This window comes from Podarcis liolepis (genome assembly GCF_965112155.1).
Source record: "Podarcis liolepis genome assembly, chromosome: 1".
NCBI lineage: Eukaryota > Metazoa > Chordata > Lepidosauria > Squamata > Lacertidae > Podarcis > Podarcis liolepis.
In genome coordinates, this window is record NC_139554.1 from 43870311 (window position 1) to 43887226 (window position 16916).

Here is a 16916-nt window from a genome sequence, read left to right on the forward strand (position 1 = left end):
ACACCAGCCTTTTTTTCAGCCTTTTGTAGTCCACAGCTTTCTTGACCAATGACATTCTTTCTGCCGCACCCCTGTGGGGCTCAGGAGCCCAGTTATGTCACCCCTTGGCTGCAGAGCTGGCAGCCTCTCACCTTTTTTCAAACACCCTCCCTTGTGGAGCGTTCCCTCTGCCTCTCCCCTCTCCTTGGGAGTCCTCCATCATTCAAGGCACCCCAGGGTGCCACGGCATACTGGTTGAAAACCACTGCTGTAAGTAAACAATGTCAAAATTAAAACCACCACACCCACCCAAAGAGAGACAGAGAGATCCAGGACCATCTTGCTACTGTTAGGAGATCAAGGACAACATCCCTACTGCAGGATCATAGGATCAGTGGGATCAGAAGGGAACTAGCCACAAGTTACCCGAGCAGAAGCCAGACCCAGTTATGGGAGAGTTCTACTCTTAGATGATGCCCGAGATCCCAAAGTGTTGAATGGGGATCACGCATAACTTCCCGCGAAGCAAAAGCACTTGGCTCTCGGCAGAGGCGGCGAAGAGCAGGAGAGGCCTCTTGTGGCTTCTAGTCCTGGCAGGGGGGGATCTAAATGGTGTCTTCGGCTTCTGGGATGGCTCTGGCTGGGGTATCCGCTCGCTAGCTGGCTAGGGAAGAGGAGTCAGGTTTCCGTGCCACCCTGCTGCCAGCTGGGCACCGGGCAGATGCCGTCAGCTCCCCGGAGATCTGCAGGAGAATCGCTCTCGGGGAGATCTTGCTTTCCTACGGCCAGCCTCGGGAATGCCAAGTGGGAGAGAGAGAGAAAGAGAGAAACCCACAGGCAAAGGGAAGCCCGAAGTTGGCAGCCCAGTGGCTCCACTGCAGAGTTGGGGACCGCAAAGGTTGAGGCTGCACCGTCCCCGGCGAGAGGAGGGCGGGGGACCCGTCTCCCTGGGCCAGGCATCCTCGCCAGCCTCTCGCCAGAGGCGCCTTCCGCGTCTTCACCCCCCCTCCCCACCGCTGCTCGCCTCAAAGTTAACGAGCAGCCGCAGTGTTGTTTGCCGACCTGCCAGACAGCCGATGGTCACGGCAGCGGGAGCCCCCGAGCCCGAAGCGCCGAGGCTGCCCTGGAAGGGGACCACGCAACGCGCCGGTGCCTCTCTTTCCATGCCCGGATTGGTTCCCGCCCTGGGAGGCTGGCTGGCAGCGGGTAAGCCCAGGCGATCGTTCAGCACCATGGACAGCGACCTGCGGCAGTCCTGGGGCAAGGTCCGGTAGGGGCCACCCGGCCCGCACCTGCACTCCGGCCCGGCCCGCCAGCCTGCTCGCTGGCTCCCGGGGAGGAGGAACTTTCCGGTCCTGTTGGCTTCTATCGAGACGCGCGAGTAGGGCAGCGAGATCTGTAATGGCAAAGCATGTCTTCGGAGGGGGAGCCAGAGCCAGCCGCTGGAACAAGCGCAAATACTCCAGAAGAAGCAGGAGCTGCAGCTACAGCGGCTGGCGAGGAGGTGAGGACAAAGGGGAGGACAAGGACAAAGGGGAGCCTGGGTGGTTGTTGTTGGTTGTTGGTGTGTGTGTGTGTGTAATTTTGAAGGGGGGAGTCGTGTGATTGAGTATCTGTATACAAGCAGACATGCAGTGTCGTATGCATGCGGGGACACAAACACACACAAGTTGGAGGGCGAGAGTGGAGCTGTGCATTTTGAAGACTCACTCAACTCCAGTGTGGTATCGGAGGGATGAGCTCTGGGTCAAAGCCCGGGACCAGGCTGCTTTCAGATTCCGGGCTGGTGAAAGTCAAGCAAAATTGCCGCAAAAAGAAACGGGTCAGGAAAAGCCGCACCACTAAATGACAAGAACCGTTTTCGTATTCCACCTCTACCCACCCCCTTGAAATTTAGGAGGTTTGGAGAGCGGGAGAGGGAGAGAGGGAGATAAGTTGTGGTGTAGACTTCTTTCTTGCGGATGCTCAGCTGGGGCAGTAAGCAGCCAGCTAGAATGAAGGTTCCAGCAAGTCAAAAGCGATCAAGCGACGGGTATACAAGGGTAGGGAGCTCTCCGAGGTTCTGGAATTGGAGTAAACCCTGAATATACTCCACCATAATCCAGGTTTAAGGAGCTCCGAAGACTGAAGCTTGGGTTTCTCTCCCTCCTTCCTTGTATGAAATCATCCCGCACCATCGAATGTCCTGCACAAACATCAAAGGCACATCCTAGTAATTAAGGGGCTTTTTTCATTCGATGCACAAACCTCTGCTTTTCTCTTATAAGAAAGTCAAAACAAGGGTTCTGCTGCTGTCTGGGTGGGATTGATACAGCTGAGTTTCCAAAATGCACTGCTGCATTCTGGTGGATTGACCTCAACAAATCACTTTTCTCCATCAGGGTCATAAAGCAGTCTGCAAAGATTTGTGTGTTTGTGTGTGTCTTTCTGTAGAGTGTCAACCATGTCAACAAAGTCTAAACAATCAGCAATGGTTGTATGTTTGGTGCTTTGGTTGTTTTATATTATATTTTTTTTAAATGTTAATATTAGGCAATATATAAAGAACTGTTTCTGATTTTACACCATTGCAGAAATATCTTACTATTTTAATCTTTTACGCACACAAAAACCCACTCGGTTTTACAATTAAAAACAAACTAGCCTGCAGCAACATAATTAAAAGATCATACAAACATATGTGATACAAAACGTTATGAACATCAGCATAAGAAAATAAAATAATATATGGGGCACAAAGTTAAGCACTTTGTTGCTCCATTGATTTCAGTTATGACATAACCCACTTCACTGTGCATCTCTCATGAAACTTTGTGCCACAATAAATGGGTTAGTTTTTAAGGTGACACGAGGCTCTTGGTTGTTTTCACTGCAACCGACTAGCATGGCTATCCCTGTGAAATTTGATTTGATCTAGAGATAGTGCCATCCATGACCAACTATCACACTTGAAATCAATGGGACTTGGGTGTGAATAACTTTGGCTAGGTAGGGCTCAAAGTAAATATATCATTAATATGCTATGATATTCCAATCAAGCATGACTTTTGTGACAAATGGAAGGGCAAAGTTTCTCAAATGAGCACGTCAGCTTTATGTTTCATAATATACAAAAATATATTATTAAAACATAACACGTCAGTCTTATTCAATGAGTTCAGTGGAAATTTCTGGAATATGGACAGGCATCATTTGCCATGCTACTGCTAAATGGCAGATCTGTCGCAACTGACATAACTTGAGCAGCTGCATGTCTCACACTCAGACCTGGCCTTGTGGCCTTAAGACATGATGAGCATTGGAAGAGACTCATGGGGCTATCACATTGGCACCTTGCTCAGAGCAGCAGCCATCAGTTTCACCACCTCTTAAATCTGTGTGAGCTAATAACATCTGATCAATATCACCATAGGAATATTTTGAACTATTATTTCTTCCATGAAATCATTTTCATTTTACACAGTGGTCATTCCCTCCTAAAGAATAGTATCCAAATAGCAAGTCTACGTTCATGTAGATCTAGGCCAAAGCTTTTTAATAACCCTGAGCAATCCCAAATAAAGGGGAAATCCTTAGGACATAAATTCACACATGCCTTTTATGTCCCTTCCAGAACCTACTTCTGTTAAACTAGTGGCTGTAAATTATGAAACTTTGGAGAGCTAGTATAGTGCAAAGATTAACAGAGTTAGGAAATGCTTAGCTCAAATCTCACTTAAGCTATGAGCCTCTGGATTGCCTTAAGTAAGCTGTTATCTTTCAGTAGCAGCCTCCCATTTGTAATAAAGAGATGATAAGGATATTCGCTTATTTCAGAGAGTTGTTGTAAGGAATACTGAGGCAATATCAGTCTCCAAAGGGGTTGCCATGTTAGTCTGTTCAAGCAAAAACAATAAATTTACCCAGAAGTGCTGTTATCACCAATCACTGCTGCTGTGGAAGGGTCACTGTGCTCATTTTTGCATATATTTAAGTTCTAGCTGTATTGTCACTTAAGACAATAATCTTGGCACTAGTGAGAAATCACCAATTACGGATATGAATTGCCGTTGTGCATATATTTGAGCTCTAACCAAATTGTCACGGACTATGCTTTTGCATTCTGTTGTCATTTTCACTCCAATATTTACATTGTCTCTGCTTTATACCCCTGTGAAAATTGAGCAACATGCCCCAGGATTCTTGTTTAAACTGACAAGTGAGGATCATTTCCCCTGGATTTGATGCAGTGAACTCTATTCCATGAAAGCTCATGCGGTAATAAAATGTCTTGGTCTTTACAGTGCCACTAGACTTTTGTTGATTTTGAGACATTGTATGTGGCCGTTAAAAAAAAAAAGCTAAAAGTGATATGTGAATACTACATGTTATCATGAGAAACACTAAAATAAACTTAAAAAGCTAAATCTGACTTTGTAAATGCAAACACATGCCGCTGTTCTAATTTCAGTTTTGAAATGTGATCACCACAAGCCTTCCATTTTACACTGGGGAAAACATAAGGCTGCCCCTTCCTATCACATTTCGGTTTGCCCTCTTTGGGTTGGGGCATTCACAAAATTTTGAAAGTGAAACATTCCTTTCAGCACTAGCTGTAAGTGCTAGTGACTGGATCTCTGGATTAAGTCTAGTTGTCCAGTTCTGGCTATGGTCAGTAGCCTACAGTGTAAGGCAAAGTTTTTGCAAGACAGATCCTGCTAAAAGGATGGCTTCAATCCATCTGTTAAAGAAGCATGTTTCCTTGGGCATGGGCTGTAATGCCAGCTGTAATGCTGGCAACTGGCCCCAAAGATAGAGATGGATTAAGCTCTTCCGTTCTTGTGCAGACCCAACTAAGCTCTGCCTTTCCCAGGGAGGGCCTCTCTGAAGTGACCATACTTGCCCTGGGAGCCTGCACTCTTGTGCTCCTCATGGCTTCTTTGGAAGGCCCGTCAGCATCTCTGGCAGGTGGGGCTGCACCTGAGATGATCTGGAAGAACACTGCTACTTGCCCCCCTGGGTTTCAGATAGCCATCTTCAAATATCCAAAGGTCTGTCACATGGAAGACATGGAGCGAGCTTGTTTTCTATTGCTCCAGAGGATAGGATGCAACCCAGTGACTCAAAGTGACAAGAAAGGAGATTCTGACTAAACGTCAGCAAGAACTTTCTGGCAGTAAGAGCTGTTTGGCAGTGAAATGGACTCCCTTGGGAGGTGGTGGACTCTCCTCCCTTGGAGGTTTGTAAGCAGAGGTTGGATGGCCACCTGTCAAGAATGCTTTAGTTGAGATTCCTGCATTGCAGGGGGTTGGACTAGATAACCCTTCCAACTCTACAATTCCATGTTCCTTCGTGATACCAGAGCCTCCATTGCACACACTCTCCTCCTCAACAGGGTACATGTCTGGCTTACTGACAATTTAAATGAGCCCCATTATTCAAACAGGTTATTTCCCAGTGGACCCTGTATGCCCATCCATTTTGGACCCATTTTGACACTGTCTCCTTAGATGTCATTGGAGTCCACATTGGAAGACTCCTGGTTTTCTAGAATTGTAAGGAGGAATGTCAGGCTACAGAAGGAGGAGGACTAATGGAAAGGGGTGGAACTCCTGAGCATAAACACCAGCTCAGCCTGCAGCTCTTTGGATCATGTTATTTATTTTGCTCACTTATCCCTGCAGTATTAAATGGCTGTAGTCCAGGGCTGCTTTTAACTTGCCACTTACATTTCAATATAAACATGGGAGCTGCAGAATCAAATTAGTTAATCTTTTTAAATGAAAGAGAGGGAGCTTCAAGGAGCCAAGGATGTGTATTAGTGAAATCTATTCTGTTGGGCAAGATCATACTCATGATACTGCAAATATAAAAATGGAAGTTTTAAATTAGCTCGGCCTGCCTCCTGTTGTCAATATGGAGACATGATGTAAGCGTACTTCCTATAATTTAAAAAGCACAGAAATGTTTGCTTGGTCTCCAATGTCTAAAAATACTGACTGCCAATTTGAAAGCTTGTCTCTTCCACACTTAATTATGAATCTTGATATTAGCAGAGAACAAAAAAAGCTATACTACCCAAACACCTGCCTTTGTATTGTGTTTGTATTGTTCTTGCCTGCCAAAATACAGAAATCTGCTCACAAGGATTAGTCAGTTTCCTGGGGATCTGATTGCCGTTTTAGTATTGTTAGTGTTTCAGTTTAATTATTTTTTAGATTGAATGCCTAAAAGGTTTTCCTTCAGCTGTCCTCCTCACTCCTGGCCTCCGCTCAGAGTTATCCTCTGATAAAACGTGGGCTATAAATATGCATCATAAATAAATAATACTGGAAAATCCAAATATAAGCTCAATTTCAAGAACAAGACCCATTTCCCCCATACGTTCCCCATTACCTTGGTTGCTCTCCATTATTCATTCATTCATTAGTTTATTCGGGTTGGATCACAACATATACATATAGAAAGAATAATTTCTAGATGTCAAGATCCAAGTTTGGGGCAAGTACTCTTTGGTGAGAGAACCCCAGCAAAGCAAAGTATGGAAATATAGGCTGCTAGACATTTAAAATGTACCCTTCCAAGTGTGTTCCAAAAATTTCCCTCTTCCTTCAGCATAGGAAAGGACCACGTTTGGTAAGTTTAACATTGGTTTACTCATAAACTCTTCAAAGGTCTGGTTCATGTGCTTTTCTATACATCAGTCAGAAAAGTTGCACAGGTAGTAAAACTATAAGGGAAGTGACATAACTAAGCCTGGCAGTACAGCTTATTCTATGGTATTAACTCCTTCATGCATTAATTAGACTTAAGCATGTTGGTTATATGAGACTGCTTATCCCACAATTTTCATGCCACATTTTCACAAAAAGAATCATGCTCAAAGCAGCTTACAACAAAGAAAACAACAAATCAACCATTACAACAACAATTTCATAATAACACAATAAAGCAACAACATAATAGCAAATATAACAACATATAGAAAACATTTCAGCATTATGAATACAACAAGGTTTTGTTGACAACATCCTTTCATTCACTGAATATGTGTAAATATCTTATGGCACCTCCTGTTCTCAGAAGGAAACATTACTTTTCTATACTCTATTGCATCTGATAAATGTAACACCCACTACAGGACACAGAGATGGGGGAAAACTATGGCCCTCCAGATGTCATTGGACTCCAGTTCCCAACAGCCCCAGCCAGCATGCCCACTGGACAGGGATGGTTGGAGACATAGTCCAACAACATTTCAAAGGCACCACGTTGGCTGCCCATGCAGTGAAAGATATGAAGAAGTGGCTGTTTGTTTTGTATTGGTGATAGAGCTGTGGTTACTGTGGAGCTTGAAACAGAAAATAGATCCCAACTTAAAGCACACTGCTGTTTTTCAATTTAGTCTTAAGTGTATTCAAGCACAGGACATTGATCCTTATCTGAGTCTCTCTCTCTCTCTCCCTCCTTACTAACATCTCTTTGCCCATCCGCATTTGATGCCTGAAATGGTGTGTGTGTGTGTGTGTGTGTGTGTTTGGAGCTGGATGGCAATCATTGCTTCCCTGTGGCAAAACAGCCAGGACAAGAGGTGGTAGCTGGTCCATTTGTTACAGAAGAAATGCAAGGAGGCAGCTTTCTTTTAGCATCATTCTACTATTAATAGCAAAATCTTGATTACGTTTTTATAGCTGCCTCATTCACTCTCTCTCACACACACCCCATATCCCTGATTGTAGTGCTTGAAGATTGATCCACTTAGTTCATACTCCTCTCTAGTGTTATTATCATTCCTCTATATCTGTTTGCTCTGGAGTGTTTGCCTTCTGATGGCCCATTAGTCAGAATATGCAAAATCTTTGGAAGCAGGACCGAAAATTAGTGGCTATCCTTTCATTACCCAAGGAAGCTACCTATTAATAAGGCTCCATACAAATGCAGCCATCTTCTAAAGCACTACATATCCTCTCTCTATAATCCATATTAACAGTATTCTTACTTTGATTTTGCGGAAGGAAGTTGAGAGGCAGTGGCTTTTCTTAGGACATGCTATGAGTGCTGGGTAAGACTTCAAACATTTGTAACCATTTACTTGGGAATAAGGGATGCGGGTGGTGCTGTGGGTTAAAGCACAGAGCCTAGGACTTGCCAATCAGAAGCGACCTGTTTGAATCCCCGCGACGGGGTGAGCTCCCGTTGCTCGGTCCCTGCTCCTGCCAACCTAGCAGTTCGAAAGCACATCAAAGTGCAAGTAGATAAATAGGTACCGCTCCGGCAGGAAGGTAAACGGCATTTCCGTGCGCTGCTCTGGTTCGCCAGAAGCAGCTTAGTCATGCTGGCCACATGACCCAGAAGCTGTATGCCAGCTCCCTCGGCCAGTAAAGTGAGATGAGCGCCACAACCCCAGAGTCGGCCACGACTGGACCTCATGGTCAGGGGTGCCTTTACCCTTTTACATGGAAATAAGCACAATTGAACTTACTTCCAAGTCTATGTATACGACTGTATACATACTCCTATTTACTCTGTATCCAGTGCGCTCCCATTCCTGGTTTGGGAAGTGATATATGTACACACATTAGCCACAATCCACATCTATCCTGTTGTTTCTTATGAAATATTATATTTTGATGCACTTCCCCCCCAACCAGCTTCAAATCAAATTAAGAAAAGAATGATAGCTGTGTTTTAAGCCACTAATGTGTACACAGCCTAGTTAAGGATTGACACGGGCAACAATTTAATAAAGAGTTAGGCGCACTTGAGCCTGTGTTATTGGCTGCAGGTCTCTGCTGCGTCTACATTCAGTGGCAACCAGGATTTCTTTCTAATGGGTGAGGCATATAGGGATGTACTTTGAGACTATCGAAATCCTACTAGCTTTAGCGTTAATTTCAGCCAGCGAACTCTGCGAAGGGATTGCAGCCAGTTCCTTTAAAAGTTGAGCACCTTTTCTCCTGTCTCCAATTTCCTTTCCAGAAAGCCTGGACAGATTGCAAGTGTGCATCAAAGTTCTGCTGCTGCAGTTTTGTGCAGTGACCAAAAATGAGGGTGTTGGTAGAGCTGTGCCCATTCACAGAGTCTGGGCATCACAAAGAGAGTTTTTATCTATCATATATTTACCCCAACTCTCCTCTAAGGCAGGGGTGAACCCATGACCCTTGGCATGCATTGGACTACAGCTTCCATCAGCTGTGACCATTAGCTGTGCTGGCTAGGGTTGATGGGAGTTGGGGTGCAATAACATCTGAAGGGCCACTTGCTCACCCCTTCTCTGAGGGGTTTAGAGCCCTGTACGGTTGGCGCTGTGGGTTAAACCACAGAGCCTAGGACTTGCCAATCAGAAGGTTGGCGGTTCGAATCCCTGCGACGGGGTGAGCTCCCATTCCTCAGTCCCTGCTCCTGCCAACCTAGCAGTTTGAAAGCACATCAAAGTGCAAGTAGATAAATAGGTACCGCTCTGGCGGGAAGGTAAACGGCATTTCTGTGCGCTGCTCTGGTTCGCCACAAGCGGCTTAGTCATGCTGGCCACATGGCCAGGAAGCTGTACACCGGCTCCCTCGGTCAATAAAGCGAGATGAGCGCTGCAACCCCAGAGTCGGTCACGACTGGACCTAATGGTCAGGGGTCCCTTTACCTTTACCTTTTACATTAAGCATTCCTGTTTCACCTTCACAACAACCTCATTTGATAGGTTGAGAGATGGTGACTTGCTCAAGAAGACCCACCAAGTTTGTTTAATGGCTGAACACAGCATTGAATCCAAGGCTTCCTGGTTCACAACCAGGTTCCCTACACTGCCCTGGTTCCCTAGAATGCCAGCCTGCCATGCACAGCCTTCCTTTTCTAGTCTATCTGGTACCTCAATTTAATGAAATGGAAGCAGATGTCTTGCAAGAGCTAAAAAGGCAAAATGAGAGAGAGAAAGAAAGAAAGAAAGAAAGAAAGAAAGAAAGAAAGAAAGAAAGAAAGAGAGAGAAGAGAGAGCATGATTTTTGCAAGGAAAGTGGTGGGAATGAGATAGGTACAGTCTTTGGGCAGGAATAAACAAATGCCTTTCCATTTATAAAACTGCAAAGGCATTGAGTGTGTGCAGGCTCCTTCTTTTCGTTTTAGATCAAAGGCAAGGAACATCCCTGTTCAGCTTACAGAAGAAGAGATTGCCTAATGATCTCTGCAAACTTGTCCAGCAGCAAAGAACAACTTGTTGGCACACCCAGTAACAAGCAATAAACACAACATTTGTCCAGGTGCTGTGGGAAAATCCTCCCTAAAGCTGCTTTATTTTGCTTATGGCAGAGGCTCACAGCTAGGTTTCTTAGGTGTGCTGGGCCACTCCCAAGCCTCCCAACCAGGTATTTATGGACCCTGAGAAGATGATGCCTACGAGCACCAGAGGCAGATCCTAAATGGCTTAATAAGAATGACTGAGACAAACTCCTGATGAGGCTGAGGAAGGAGACCAGTTGCTGATCTGGAGGGTTATACTGTAGGGCAGGAAGAGCCAATATGGTGCTGGTTTGCTGTTTCTGAACTACAACTCCCATCACCCTGATCACTGTCACACTGGCTCAGGCTGATAGATGCTGGAATCCAACAACATCTGTAGGGTACCATACTGGGTATCTGTTGTAGGGTGCTGAAGAGTGGAATTCACCCAGTATGTACTCCAAAGAACCCCAAATCTCCAAACCAAAAGACTCTACTTGCTGAGACTTTAAACTAGGAGAGTCCAGAATTTCACTGACTTATTGTACATGATGCATAGATCTGATTTCAGGAAGCAGCCTTCAAAGTTCTTGCAGAGCTTAATACGAATCTATGCATGTGAAAGCACTGCTCTCAGGCACTGATATCTTCTGGGGGGGAGAAGAGTATCAGGTAAATTGGAATGATGTTAGGTTAGCTTGGAACAGTATGTAGCAATCAAAGTCATGAGATCAAAAGTAACTACAATTTTGTCTGGTTTTAATGGAATACCTGTTGGGAGTTCCCTGAGAAATGGGTGGATGCTGTAATCATAAAACATGCTTGAAAATCACAGTCCTTCCAGACTGTCACTTTATATCACTAGAGAAAGATCAAGAATGCCTCTCTCATCCATCCTGGGAACCACACACTCAGCTTTAAGCAGGCTAGATAAAGTCTGCAACTGTCTTCAACATTCAGGGCTATCAGGACTGGGAATCCTTCAATCTCTTTGCCCCTGACTTCCCTGTCCCTTAGCTTTCCCGTGTCTCAAGATCTCTTCTCAATCTTACTGGTTATGCTGAAGCTGAATGAGGTTTAGTGCCAGCCAAACTGACAATCTTTCACTCCATCACAGGAGTACAAAGTGTTCTGCATCTGAACATTCTATGAAACCAGACAAGCTCAGCTAATTTCAATAAAAGGATTCATCCGCTCATGCACAATACAATAGAGATCCCATGAAGATCTGGCAAAACAGCGCTACTGACTGGCTAGAAGCCAGTTATCCCTGATCTAGAAGTATCAAAGATTATTAAATCTGCTGGTATTTACTCTTCAGCACCTCATTTATGGCTGCAAAGAGTGTGTACAAGTGCTAATAACAGGTGTTGTGAACTAGATTCTAGGCTTCAGTCATTGACAGAACTTTTGAAACCCTATAAAATGACTGGTGGCCAGGGTCATGCAATTAATTTGGGATTCCAACGCTTTGTTGTTGTTGTTGTTTAGTCGTTTAGTTGTGTCCAGCTTTTCATGACCCCATGGACCAGAGCATGCCAGGCACTCCTGTCTTCCACTGCCTCCCGCAGTTTGGTCAAACTCAGGCTGGTAGCTTCAAGAACACTGTCCATCTTGTCCTCTGTCGTCCCCTTCTCCTTGTGCCCTCAATCTTTCCCAACATCAGGGTCTTTTCCAGGGAGTCTTCACTTCTCATGAGGTGGCCAATGCTTAATAAGCTGCAAATGAATGAACATTTTAAGCCTTAACAGGTGTATCTTAGAATGAGCAGCAATGCAGCTGGGCTGAATATATTTTGAAAAACGAAATAAATCATTCATACCAGATTTTCCGCTCATTTGCCTATGTGGTAATATGCATGCGGCAAAGGTACTAGAAATTCCAGTTCTAAATCTGCAGCCTCTGAAAGGTTTGTAAATATAATAACTACAAGAGCAATTTATATAATCCACCTGAAACAAGTCCTGCATCAGAAGTTTTCACACCATAAGCAGTAAACAAACGATGACTGATGCAAGTGCAAGTGATTAGCATGTTTCCATTAGCATATTTATTAACTTCAAATGAGTTGCTCTTGGAAAGCTTTTTGTAAGATTCGGGAGTGGTCGATTCATTTGTTGCAAATAGATAACCGTATGTAGCAACCGTTATGCAAACATCTCTTCAGCTGCACATTCTGATGCTAGGCAGGCGTGGGGTTTTTCGTTTTTACTATATTCGGTTTCATTTCGTTTCTGTGAAAAGCAGCAATACGTACAATAAAGGTAGCTAGGAATAAATTTGTCAAACTGGGGTGAATGGGACTAGGATTGGGAAGCATTTTATTCTTTGGTGTGTGCATGTATCACACAAGCCTAATGACCAGGAGCTGGTCCAAGAGGCAGAAATCCACTCAGCGAGGGTCAAGCCTTTCATCCAGCTTGTATCAGGGTGTTTGCAAATAGTCAGCATTTTGTGTGAAGGATTCAAGTGCACACCGAAGAAATTTAGGTTTGCTCAATTAAAGAGGGTTAAAGAGCTGTTCCCCCAGCACACCAGATCCAATTTTTTAAAAAAGGAAATTTAAAAGATTGCATCTAATACTTAAAATAGCAGTCCTGAACACGTAATCTGGGAAACCGGGTTCGTGTCTCTGCTCCTCCACATGCAGCTGCTGGGTGACCTTGGGCCAGTCACACTTCTGTGAAGTCTCTCAGCCCCACTCACCTCACAGAGTGTTTGTTGTGGGGGAGGAAGGGAAAGGAGAATGTTAGCCGCTTTGAGACTCCTGAAGGGGAGTGAAAGGTGGGATATCAAATCCAAACTCTTCTTCTTCTTCTTCTTCTTCCTTCAGAAACTGGGTTTAGCTCCTCAAGGCCTTCTAAGTCTGGGGTTGGGCCAGGCAAAAGCTACGGTCAGGCAAAGAATCATAGACACCGAGAGACAACAGGACTGCTCAAGGTGCCCCAACTATAAAATTGGAGAAATCGAGAGACATATAGCCGCAGTGGCAGCATTTCTCTTCTTTTTCGTATCCGAAAATGCAAGAAGGGCTTTTACACTCGCCAGAAGCTTGGCTCTGCTCTCGCCGGTCCTGGAAGGATCCTTTTAAAAAGTCCCATATGCTCTGAGACTTTGTGCCTGTTCATTGGGGGATATAGGAAGCCCAGAGCACTTGTTCTTTAGATGTCCCTTTTATGAAGAGGCACGTAGTGAGACCATTGATCCCCTGCTGGTGAGGCTTGCTGGCCTCCCGGAAAAGCAAATATTTGACTTTTTCCTCTTAGACAAAGATCATAAGACGACCTGAATGATTGCCAGATTCTGTGTACAGATCTGTAGGTGCAGACCATCCCCTGACCCAAAGTAGTTCGTTAAGAAAATTCCCAAACTCGGTTCCATGGGTGACTCTGGGTTCTTTCTCTGTGGTAGCTTATCTTAAAGTTTTAAGTGTCTATACGCTTATTGCATTTATAAATTTTAAATTTATTGTTGTACATTGTTTTAAATGTTTGTTGTCCTTCTGGGATTGTACCCCCAAGTGTGTTTTATAAGCTGGTCTCTGACCGTAAAAAATATTAAATTACTTAAAATGATCTCACAATAAATCCTCTCTTTCTCTCCCCTCTTCCTTTCCCCACCCCATCTCCTATTTTGCTGCCTGATTCTTAGCAACAACCAGTCAAGCAGTCTTTGAGCTCTTCCATGTGCAGAGAGTCCCACTGGAAATGCCTCCTTCTCTCCATTCTCATGTACGGCTGCCTGGGAGCTGTAGCTTGGTGCCAACTCACACAAGTCACTAAGCTTAGTTTTGACAGCTCTTTCAAAGGCAAGTCCATGATCTACCACGACAGCCCTTGCTCTGACGGCTATGTCTACATTCCATTAGCGTTCCTAGCCATGCTCTACGTAGTCTACTTGGTGGAGTGCTGGCACTGCCGCGCCAAAAGTGAACTCCAGTACAAGGCTGACGTGGAAAGTGTCTATGACCGAATTGCCAGGATGAAGCAAGCCACGCCATGCATATGGTGGAAGGCCATAAGCTACCACTTTGTCCGGCGAACCAGGCAAGTGACTCGGTACCGCAATGGGGATGCTTATACAACCACCCAAGTCTACCATGAAAGAGTCAACACCCATGTGGCTGAAGCTGAGTTTGACTATTCCCACTGTGGGTTCAAGGACATCTCTAAAGAGCTCATGGGCCTGGAATGTTTCTCAGCCACCCGACTGAAATTCACCAAATGTTTTAGCTTCGCCAACACAGAGTCTGAGAACTCTTACCTGACACAGAGGGCTCATTTCTTCACAGAGATCGAAGGGCTAGATGACTACATGGAGGTCAGGGAAGGCATGAAGCTCAGGAACATAGACTTCAAAGAGCTCATGATGGCCTACGGTGACCCTGATCACCTCCCATGGTACGTGTCCCACTATACGTTCTGGGTGGCTGCTTTGATGATGGTCTCGTGGCCGCTGAGAGTTTTCATAGAGTATCGAACTGCCTATGTGCACTACCACGTGGAGAAGCTCCTTGGAGTGGAGTACAGAGTGCCCACCGGGGCGGAGGAGCCCTTGTACAGATATCGCATCCCCAGGGTCAGCACTCAGGACAGCACAGAGCTCGAGTGGCACATCTGCACCAATCGCCAGCTGATCCCCAGCTACTCAGAGGCGATGCTCATGGAGCTGACCAGCTCTCCCATCTGCAACGGCTACTCCATGTGCAGGTACAGTGAGATCACGCGGGGCTGCGAGCGCTGCCACCACGCCTCCAGCACCTCCTCCATCTTCTCCCGACACGCCTTCCACAGCTGCAGCGGGAATTCGCAGCTCTCCCTCAACACCAGCCGCTTCTCCCTGTGCCGGATCCATGGCTCTCACAGGACAGGCCTCTGGAGGAGCCGCAGCAGCAGCATCGCTGACCGGGGCGGCCAGGACGACCCGTGCTGCTCCCACTCAAGTCAACTGGCCCTCAACGAAAACCCACCCACCTACCATGATGCTCGGTTTTTCCCAGTGCTCATTGTGCACAGGCCTGAAGGCCAGGAAGCGAGGCACTTCTGTCTCCGCCGAGCATCCTGCCTGGAAACATCACTATGAAAGGGCACCCTGTCACTTTCCCGGGACAACTTCACTGCCAGAAGGCTGCTTGCCAGTGACAGCAATACTAGGACGGCTGTGGGATGCAACTGGTTTAAAGTCCCAGCTGCCCACTTCTCCAAATAAGGAAGCATGTTCCCCCAGAAGCCTATGAAGGGTCAGTTCTAAGCCAGTTCACGTGTTTTGTTTGTTTCTATTAAGTTAAAAGTTTTCCACTCTTCATTAAAACAATTCCTGGATAGGATGCAATATACAGGATCCAAACATAAATAACATAAACCAAAAGAATGTTAAAAGAGCCCCGGTGCAAGTCAGGCTGATCCAGTGAGTCTCCACCAAGGAACAAATTAGCAAATTTAACCAAAGGCCTGGGCAAATAAGAGAGTTTTTAACCGGTGCTGAAAACTGACCAGGCTTTGTTTGCCCTTCTTCCAAGGAGCTTGGGGCAGTCTTCATGGAATTAGCCTCTTTTAACGTGGGATTATCCCGTTTAACAGTTAAGAACCTAAGGAGAGCGGTGCTGGATCAGACAGAAGGCCCATCTTGTCCATCCTCCTGCTCCCTACAGTAGCCAACTAGATGCCCACGAGAAGCTCACAGGCGGGACATGAGGGCAATGGCACTCTCCTGCATGTGATCTCCAACAACTGGCAACTGGAGGCAACGTGCTTCTGAAGCTGGAGGTAGTCCCTAGACATCATGATGTCCCTAGACACTAGTAGTTCTTGATAGCCTTATCCTCCATGAAGGTGTCTTATCTGTTTGTAAAGCTGTCCATGTTGGCAGCCATTGCTGTATGCTGTGGTGGCAAATTCCATAGCTCAACCAAGTGCTTAACTTAAGGATTTGGGCCAGGGGGAGAGAAAATGTCTTTCCCAAGGCCATTCAGTGAGCTCCATGTCTGAGTAGCAATCTGTGCTCCAGTTTCCTCAGCTGAAGCCCCCCCCCTCTGCCCACTGTCTAGTATGCAACACTAGCCCCCATTTAGATATGAGGTGGCAGAACCCACCCATGGTGACATTGGGAGGAGTTCATTGTAGCGCTATGGCAATTGTTCTGTCAGTGCAAACATTTCAGTTCTCCCTTCTTCTCCCTGCTTGCCGTTCTGGGGTTTACCTGGGTCAATTTCAGGGAGGAACAGGGGAGAAGAGGGAGAAAACCCCATTGTCTTAAAGGAAATCCTTTCACAAGCATCCACCAGGAAGACTAGTTAGTTGAATCCTGCCCTTTGCTATCTCATTTCCACCCAGGGGAAACTATTGTGACTGGATCGCAAGACATGACTGAAATATTTGTCTGAAATTCCCTTCTCCATCTAACTTCCTCTTCCTCTTTAATACAGCCTTTCCCCTTTACTTCCCACATTCTTATGGACTTCTCTTTTTCATTTCCCCCTCTTTTTTGCATTCATCTAAGTATATGCATTTGGCATCCACATGTTTGACATCTTCTACCCATCACTGTGGGACGCGGGTGGAGCTGTGGGTTAAACCACAGAGCCTTGGGCTTGCCGATCAGAAGGTTGGCGGTTTGAATCCCCGTGATGGGGTGAGCTCCCGTTGCTCGGTCCCTGCTCCTGCCCACCTAGCAGTTCAAAAGCACGTCAAAGTGCAAGTAGATAAATAGCTACTGCTCCGGTGGGAAGGTAAACAGCGTTTCCGTACACT

The 16916-nt window shown here is 45.8% G+C and overlaps 1 protein-coding gene across 1 annotated transcript; it reads left to right on the top strand.

Annotated features, from left to right (window-relative positions):
- Window positions 1–202: 202 nt before the first annotated feature.
- Window positions 203–16692, top strand: LOC310711519 (transmembrane protein 151B-like). Its single transcript, XM_083513456.1, has 2 exons — window positions 203–1483; window positions 13819–16692. The coding sequence occupies exons 1-2, from the start codon at window positions 1391–1393 to the stop codon at window positions 15247–15249; spliced, it is 1524 nt and encodes a 507-aa protein (XP_083369582.1). The 5' UTR covers window positions 203–1390; the 3' UTR covers window positions 15250–16692.
- Window positions 16693–16916: the final 224 nt, after the last annotated feature.

Bases quoted from the DNA above. Each gene is read 5' to 3' on its own strand.
- LOC310711519 (XM_083513456.1), top strand. From the start codon at position 1,391: ATGTCTTCGGAGGGGGAGCCAGAGCCAGCCGCTGGAACAAGCGCAAAT. The intron at 1,484-13,818 runs GTGAGGACAAAG...CCTGATTCTTAG, and splicing joins CTACAGCGGCTGGCGAGGAG to CAACAACCAGTCAAGCAGTC.